This window comes from Elephantulus edwardii, unplaced genomic scaffold (assembly GCF_000299155.1).
Source record: "Elephantulus edwardii isolate Elephantulus edwardi_28Jun2011 unplaced genomic scaffold, EleEdw1.0 scaffold00232, whole genome shotgun sequence".
Lineage (NCBI taxonomy): Eukaryota > Metazoa > Chordata > Mammalia > Macroscelidea > Macroscelididae > Elephantulus > Elephantulus edwardii.
In genome coordinates, this window is record NW_006399982.1 from 3,179,022 (window position 1) to 3,187,676 (window position 8,655).

Genomic DNA, 8,655 nt, shown 5'->3' on the forward strand with positions numbered 1-8,655 from the left:
ATTTCACAAATTTATTGTGGGCATTAAGTAACCCAGGATTATACTGGGAAAGACTGATTCTAGTCTCTTTCCTAATTTAACTTATTTTCTCTAGGAGTTTCTCCCAAATTGCTTCAACTCATTCACCCTCTCCTTCCTGCATCTTTGATCATGTTCTGAACCAGTCAGTCTCTAAGGCAGGAACAAAGGTGTCTAGCTTGCCTTGGAAAGGAGTAAGAGCCATGCAGGATTGACAGGCTCCGTGGTGCAGCCCTCGTGGGTCTTCCAGAGATGACTCTGGGCAGTCTGACTACAGCCTGCCTTCAGCTGTAGGCTCAAACAGGCTCTGAGAAGTGTTATTACTATGTACCAAAGTTTAAAAGACTTCCACAATCTATGGCCCCAATAACAAAATTCTATTTCCAGGGCACTGGGCAGCCACTTTCACAGTAATTTTTAGGGAACCTCCACCAAGTTCTGGTGGCCGAGTGGTTAAGGAGTTACACTGTCAATCTAAAGGCACAGGGCTCAAATCCACCAGCTGCTCCGAGGCAGAAGGACAGGCAGTCTCCTCCAATGCAATTTACTGCCTCTGAAAACCTCCTGGAGGGTCAGCTATTAGTCCGCTGTGACTTGATGTTATATATCCAACACCACTGAAACAAAAAGGGTCTATGTAAGGGAAGTCAAAGGGTGAGAGACTGGTCACCTTCCCCAAATCCACAGGCCCTGCACATGAGGACTAGAACCTCTCCCATCTTAGCACCAGGCCCTATCAGGTATCACACTACTACCCTTGGGCATTATTTGCCTTGAACTTGAGCCAAAAGCTGGGCAGAAGTAGGCAGGTCTTGGGAGTCTAGTTTCTAACATGCTCTGCCTTCAATCCTGAGTGAACTTCCTTATTTCCCCCATTGTCATAAGCAATCTCCCAACCCCCCAACCCAAGGTGACCTAAACCAATCTTTGGTCTTTCTTGCAGCTACCTGGCTATACACTCACTCAAACTATTTTGCTCTCGAATAATATTTATTTATTTTTCCCTTGGCAAAAGTCAAGTGCTACATTTTTAAAAACAAACAAAATAATCCCCAACAATCAAACACATTACCCATCACAGAAGAGGGTCAGGCAACAGTACAAAACATCCTACTTAAGAATTTTTTTCTTTTTTTAAATATACAAGATAGTTTAAAATAATAGAAGTTCTGTGAGAACTAAGAAACCTACAGCTTGTAGTTTAACAATAGGAAAAAAAATTAAGACAATTAAAGAGCTATAGCATCCAGCATTGTGCATAAATTCCCTGTTTATAGCACCTATTTTTCTCTAGGTTAGACGATGAGAATTCCAGAACCAGTGTATGTCTTGCACCAACAAGCTGGGGTAGACGTGTTGTTTTCCCCTTTCTAGCAGTTCCTCGCCATCAAGGGGAGGGCACTTTTCTTTCCATTCTTCCCACTTACACCCAGAGGAGAAGGGGAGAACTGGGAGAGCAGCTTAGAAGCTGGGGCAAAGGAGTAAAAATAGGACTTTTCCTTTCCCCAGGACGGGCTGTTAACAGAGACACACCGTATGTGCTTCCAGGAGAAGAGGAATTTGTGGGTAGGAACAGCTGTTAGTTATCTGCAACATGATGCATAAAAAGCAGAGAACAACTGGACATCACAGTTAGTTGCCTGCAAGTTTAAAAACCTTGGACTACGTGGATAGTTCAAGGGAGGAATAGACAAATTACTTATCAGGTCAATGTGGCAACATGCACAACATTGCTGGCTGTAAGCCAGTCCCTCAACACCCTAAAGCTGAGCCAACAGAGGAAGAGGGATGGCCCCAGACCCAATGAATTGAGAAAATGAACATTACACATATGAAATACTACACACCAATAAACCCCCTATTCACTCTCAAACTCCTGAAATCAATTTTGAAAACAAAAGCAAAATCTACTAGGGAGAACAGAAGAACAGCAAAGGAAAAGATAGTCCCCAAAGCCAAAGGGTGAACAAGCAGAAGTAAAACTTAGTAGATATGAGGTCCCCAGCTTCTGAAATACCCTATCAGGTCTTAAGGGACAGGGATTTAGAATGGAGACTCTCTTCATGGAGTCTTACCATGCCTCCTGCAGAGCTGTATCTGGATGGAAACGTGATGACATAGGGTAGTAGCCACATGTTACGCAGATGGGGTGTGGGCAAGTGTCAGTGATGATATACAAGTGTTCTCACCTGGGGACACACAAGTGGGAGGACAGATTGGGACCAAATCACTTTGGAGGTGTGGCATTGGTGCCTCTGGGAAGTCTGGAATCGAATTTAAAGAGTTTTCCCAGTGGCTATTTCTTTTTACTTTGTATAATCAGAGTTGTTAGATAAAACAAGATAAAGACTAGTCCTGAAGCTGGACTCTGAATAAAGTGGTTTCTTTTATAAATATTACAAGCATTCTTCAATCTAGGTAATTTTAGTGACACACAATATCTATAAACACACACACACACACACGCGCGCGCGCGCACGCTGCGCCCTCAAACTTTCACAGAAAGTCTGACAGCAACTACATAATTATAAAGGAACCCTACTTCAAGAGTGAAGTAAGGGCGGGAATAAGAATGACTGTGTAAGCCTGAACAGGAAGCCTGAGAAGGGAAGAGTGTGTCACTTAAAGAAAAAAACAAAAACAAAAAGGATCAATATAACAATGTTTGGTGAGAAACAACCAAAAAAAAAGTCAAAAAATAAAATTGTGAATACCAAATAGGGAAAAAGTTCCCTTCACATTTCTGTACAGAGCTTCTTCCTGTCAAACATCTAAACAACAGGTAAACTCAGGTGTTCCCACTAAGATTTGAGCGCCACACACAACTGGGGGGAGAATCAAAATAAGAATGAATGAAACTGAAGATGGATGTTAGTGTAAATCTCTACATTTTGGGAGTGTTAGCTGTCATTAACTCCAGAGCCCAGCGTAGTTTCCATGGAGCCCTGAAGGGAGGGGACCTCCTGCCACAAAGAGTTTCGTTCCGGACGAGTCGTAGCAGTGGGTGTAAACAGCATTAGGGAAGAAATCAATGTCCGAAAAGTAATTTCTCCAGGTTTCATCATGATTCTATGGGAAGAGAAAGAGACTGTTAGCACCTCCAAGCCAACAAAAAGGAGGGAGGAAAGAGTAGAAATGTTCTCTGTGTCCTTGAGAGGGAGGGGCTATCCCCCTAAGAGGTTGGTGCTCATGAGAATCTGGGTCTCTGTACCTTACCATAAGAGAAACAGAATTGGCTGAAGAATTGCTACACAAATCTAAGTTCTCCTTACGGCAGTTGGAACCAAGCTTTTTAATAATTTACTGATAGATTCAGAAGAAGATTCATTAACTTTCTTGCTTGAGTACTTCTTGGAGAGTATGTATGGATTCTGGTCAATCATGAGCCCAGGGCCCTATTCCTTTGGACATGTGCTGATACGAAAGCAGGATGAAAGGGAAGTATATGGCTTTCTCTGTTCCAAAGAATGCCTCTTACTAATGAAAAAGGATCTTTGTAGGTGGTGTACCAGCAGGGGTATATCAGACAATTTTCCCGTCACTGCCCAGCAATCACCTCAGGTGGGGGCCTACTCACCAGCCAGCCTTTGCCAGTGGTTAACTTAAGATTCTCCCCTTCAAGTTTGGGCCCATAACAAGCGGAGAACCTCTCTTCCAGAAATCTCTGAGCTCGAATGTCATAGAACAGCAAGGATCCTTGCCCTGTGCCCACAGTGATGATATGTTCATAGAAGCTCACTGACCGGATTCCTGAGAATCAGAAGAAAGAGCAATGAGCAGGGAGATGTTATGTATTGACAGCCTGCTAGCCTCAGTTTCTCCAATGCTGAGTTCACATGGTACTTATAAGTTGCAGAGAGTGCCTTTCCAACGCTAAGTGTATCTCATGCAAAAACCAAAGGGAAGCCTGATGCCACAATGCCCACTAACAGGGACATATCCCTAGCCCCTAGTAAGTTCTAGAGAAGTGCTCAGTGCCCAAGGATGTATAAGACACTTTTGGTCTAAGCGGTTTTAAATCTTCTTGCATTCCCTAGACTCTAGGGTCACTGTTCATAATCCTAAACTCTTCTCACTACAGTTCTAATCTACATGGCAATGCAGACTAATCTGCATACTAAAAATCATCACATCTATAAGAATTTCCTTGTACTTGACCCAACATCACTACTATGGCCAGAAGGACTGTTATCTGGTTAAAGGATTAGGAGGAAAGCAAATGGCCAGAATAAAATGCATTCAATGGAGCAGTGTCTAACTCCCCTTAAGACAAGTCATCTAACTAATCTGGCTTACAGGGGAAATGCATATGTATCAGTTATGGACACAGAAGGTGGTGAATTTATGAATATTTTGCTGTGTCTATCTCTTAGTGGTTTCTATAACCATACATTGGATTGGTGGTGTCTGAACTTGCTGCCATGTGCTGGCATGGAAGCGCCTCCTCTTCTGTCACCAAACTTGTTCCGTACAGCTCTTTGTTTATGAAATCCACATAAAATTGAAAATGAAAAATTCTTTGCAATGCAGCTCTTAAGCCTAGGGAGTGCCTTGGAATGCTCACCACTGCCTCGCTCCCTGGAGCAGACAGACTTGACGTTGTAAGAAGGCTGCCGTGGATCCAGGAAGGAGACATGGGCTTGGGAGCCCACTGCATACACAGACCACTCACTGCCATAGGCCAGACAGACATTCTCACGGCAGTATGGCAGCTTGGTGGAGAGAAGCTGAAAATTGAGAAAAGTGACATATGAGCACCATTACAAAATAGCCTAAGAGAGAGTTGAGTTCCCATGTCTGGAAGCTTCCCACATAACCAAGTTGCATAAAGTCAGAGAGAAAAAGGTAAGCTTTGATTAAGGAAATATCATCCTGATCCATTACCAGGTATCAGAGAAAGAGTGATTGACTGCAACAAATAGCACTGAAGAGGACAAGTTAGTGAACAAGGCAGACCTAGAACAAAATCATCAGAGGTAGAAGGAAAAAGTCAAAACCTATCCATTGTTGGAAATCTCTTATTATTTTTGTTCCAATAACTGCAGAACCTGGAAAAGCTGTTGCTTTTACTGAAGAGTAACACACTGCAGTTGGTCTTTTCATATAAACATATGTCTTTTCATATACACATACACACACAAAAAATTTTGAATTTTTTGGAAACTTTAGCTGTCCATCCTGTCAACTTTGGAAAAGGTATCCCAGCTGTACCACGCTGAGTTTGCACTGCACAGAAATTAACAGCCATAATGATCTAGAAATAATAAATCTAATTCCGCCCCATTTGTACAGGAGTAATACACTGTTTTAAATATTTAAGGTTTTATCTACATGGGTTTGATTACAAAAACGAATATTCTTTAAAAAACAAAACCAATCTACCCATAGTTTCCTAGAGTAACCTTAAGGAATTCAAGCTAATGGCCTGGCCTGTTCTCTCAAAAATTATTACCCTGCTCCTCAATGTTCATCAAATAAAGGGCTGATTTCTGGCTACCCTCAGACTAATTCTCCACTTGTGTGGGAACTGTACCCTAGAGAAAGCACACTAAGAGGTCTGGCTCAATCCCAGGAAACCCAAAATGGCCTAGCCCTGGCTCCTTGGTCTTCAGTAAATCCTCATGGGTGCCTACAATAGTACCATGTACAGCCAGTGGGGTCAAAGAAAGCCGTTAGGTAAAAGAATCGATCATTCTTGAGCTCTGCTTCTTGAAAAAGACCCTACCAACAGGAGTTAACAAGCAGTAGAGGCCCACTGCCTAAATGAACTCTGTGTAAATTTAACTACCAAGGGAAAAAAAAGAAGGACAAGTAGTAAAGGCCTAGGTCATGAATTGTCTTAGACTTTGCAGGTCTAAGTCTATGTAAAATCTGTCTGTAAATACAGTAAATGAAACACATTTTTCTTTCTCCCTCCCTTTTTTTAAAAGGGAAAGAAAGAATGTTGTCCCCTACTACCACAAATTACGCAGTCGAGTTTCCCACATTTGGGGATGGATAAGCCTTGCCCTGGGAAAACCACCTCTGTGATCATGTTATCTCCCCTGCCAGGTAAAAATAATTTTTAAAATTAACTTTCAAAAACCGATGGCTTATCTTCAGCCGCCAGTAGCTCTAGGTTTTACGCCCTCAGAGCATGTCAAGAAGCCAATAAAATAAATGTGGACTCTAGCTAGCTAGCTAAAGATGCCTTTTGGGAACCCAGTGTGTTTTTGTTTTGTATTTTTTGAATTTTATATGTGTTTCCATATAAATTTGTAAACACTGTGTTTCACACTTTCCTTCATTCACACTGTGTTTCACCTTGGAAAATCTTTGTAATGTACAAAGAATCACCCCCACTGACTTATTACAACTTTAGACAGAATATCATACAACATAAACACAACACTAACACCACAACAGGTCTCTGAAGAACTTCTGTTTTATGAGAAGAGTCAGAAGAACTGGAGTATTTTAATCATGAGGAGAATTATTAAGGTTAGTAAGTCAGGTTTATCATACCTTAGACAGTGTATTTTCTGCCTTCCAGAGATGAAAATAGCCATCTAGGGAGACTGCTCCCAATTCCTGTAAGAGCAATGAAAACAAAGTTACAGTCCAATAGCAACTAATATACAACAGCAACCAGGGGATGATTCTGTCTGAAGACTGGCATCTTCCATTGGAGCCTTCACTACTATCTCTGGAAGATACTAGCAGAGGCGGTGGCAATTATCAATCAACCTGAGCATCCCAATAAAAAGCAGCTAAAAAGCTTAAGATGTTGAGGCTGTTTCTTGCAAGAACTCTAGAAACAAATCCAAGACGTAGCAATACAGATATATATATATATACACACACACCTTATAGTTATCTATGTTGCTATAAAAATAAGAGAGGATGGTTTTAACAAAATTTATTCTCCATAGCTGCGTGTTGTTGTGTACCATAGAGTCAGAACCAACTTATAGCTGACCCTCCAGTGGGTTTTTGCACAGGAGGAGACTGCCCATCTTTCCTTTGTGGAGAAGCTGGTGGCCTTGAACTGTGTACCTTGAGGACTACCGGGCAGCTTCTTGTCACTATGCCACCAGAGCTCCCTACTCCACAGCTTAGAAGGTTCAAAGTCAGAATTCATGATGGTAGCTTTGGAAGGCTTTCTCTTCAGCACTGGGGGAAGTCTGGTTTGCTTCAACACCTGTGGGCCCAGTGTTCTCTGACTAGCTCTATGTGTCTTGGCATTCTTCTTCCACTAGATCTTGGATATTGTCAGCCGAAAGACCCTGGATCCAAATGACATCCTAGGCTACTAGCTCTTCTTTCTTGGTGGTAACATGTCCCTCTCTGCTTTGTTCTCTCCCTTTACAGCCACAAATTTAATTCTCCTTAACAAAAAAGTGTATGTGTGTAGCCATGCCCTTGATGAAAATTCTAGGACTACATTCTTAGTTTATACAGAATTTTCCAGATCGAAATTGTGTTTTCATTTTGTGGTTCATTTTAAAGTCTCTTTCTGATCTTCTTTACTATATCATCATGGTTCCCAAACTCTTTATATTGCTCTGTAAATTTTCCCTCAAAGCACAATGAAAGCCTGGAGGGTGGTAAGGGGAACCTTCACTAACAACCATACCTATAACATCTCCTGTTGGATCATTAGAGGAAAGCACTAACATTAAGGGCAATTTAGCAAGCCTCAGTTTGAAAAACTTCTAGAAGTGGAGGGTCTACTGCAGGAAACATAAATTCAACTTCTATGCTTGAAACAAAAAGCCTGCTGTTATTTAGCCCATTTCAAATGACAGCGATCCTACAGGACAAAGGAGAACTGCCTCAAAGGGTGTCTAAGGCTGCTAATTCCTTAAAGATCTTTTTAGTGTGACTTAGCCAAAGTTTAAAAGCATACTGCTTTCCATTCACCCATTCAGTTATATATTAATAACAGTCCTACATTGTATATAGCTCTTTCTATAGTCTTATACTGTCCCCTGATGTTTGTTTCTATCCATTAATTCTAACCTACTCCTTCCTGCTTTGTATGATTTTTCCCTGGGCAAACATTACCCTTTTGATCTGTATGACTGATTATTATAACAACAGAGTACTTACCTCCCTAGGGTCACTGTTCACCTTATAGGCCTATTATTTGGCTGAAAGTTGAGCTACAGGAGTGAGTTTAAGTTAAAGGGTGGCCTGGGGCCAGAGCCTTAGGGATTCCACTAGTCTCCTTCAAGCCAGCAACCCTGGACAATTTGATAATTTTCCATTTTGTTCTTTTTTAGGGCAATCAGCAGTGGTAGCCAGCCACCATGTAGTTTTGGTCAGGGTCACAGAAGCAGAGTTCATATAGTACTTTACACTATTTCCATGCTTCTCTGATTTTCTTCACACTTCTTTGTTCCAGACAGAGAGATACCAACAGTTGTATGATGGGAGGCTATAAATTTTCACGGGAGCAGACTGCTACATTTTCCTACCAGGAAGCAGCTGGTAGTTTTAGACTACTAACTTTTTAGTTAAGAGCCAAGTGATTAATCCACTATACCACCAGGATATCAATATCAGCTGTGAAAACTAGGCCAGGAGCTGATTGTGGAACAGACCACCAACTCCTCATATGCAAATTCAAGCTGAAGCTGAGGAAAATTAAACCAA

At 41.6% G+C, this 8,655-nt stretch overlaps 1 protein-coding gene across 1 annotated transcript in view; it reads right to left on the bottom strand.

Annotated features, from left to right (window-relative positions):
- Window positions 1-2,790: 2,790 nt before the first annotated feature.
- Window positions 2,791-8,655, bottom strand: part of DCAF12 (DDB1 and CUL4 associated factor 12) — a 36,543-nt gene continuing 30,678 nt past the window's right edge. The window contains exons 6-9 of the mRNA XM_006898504.1: window positions 6,523-6,588; window positions 4,583-4,745; window positions 3,596-3,768; window positions 2,791-3,087 (exon numbers count right to left, since the gene is read on the bottom strand). Of these exons, the coding sequence (XP_006898566.1) occupies window positions 2,929-3,087; window positions 3,596-3,768; window positions 4,583-4,745; window positions 6,523-6,588 (561 nt within the window). The 3' untranslated portion in view covers window positions 2,791-2,928. The remainder of the gene's footprint in view (window positions 3,088-3,595; window positions 3,769-4,582; window positions 4,746-6,522; window positions 6,589-8,655) is intronic.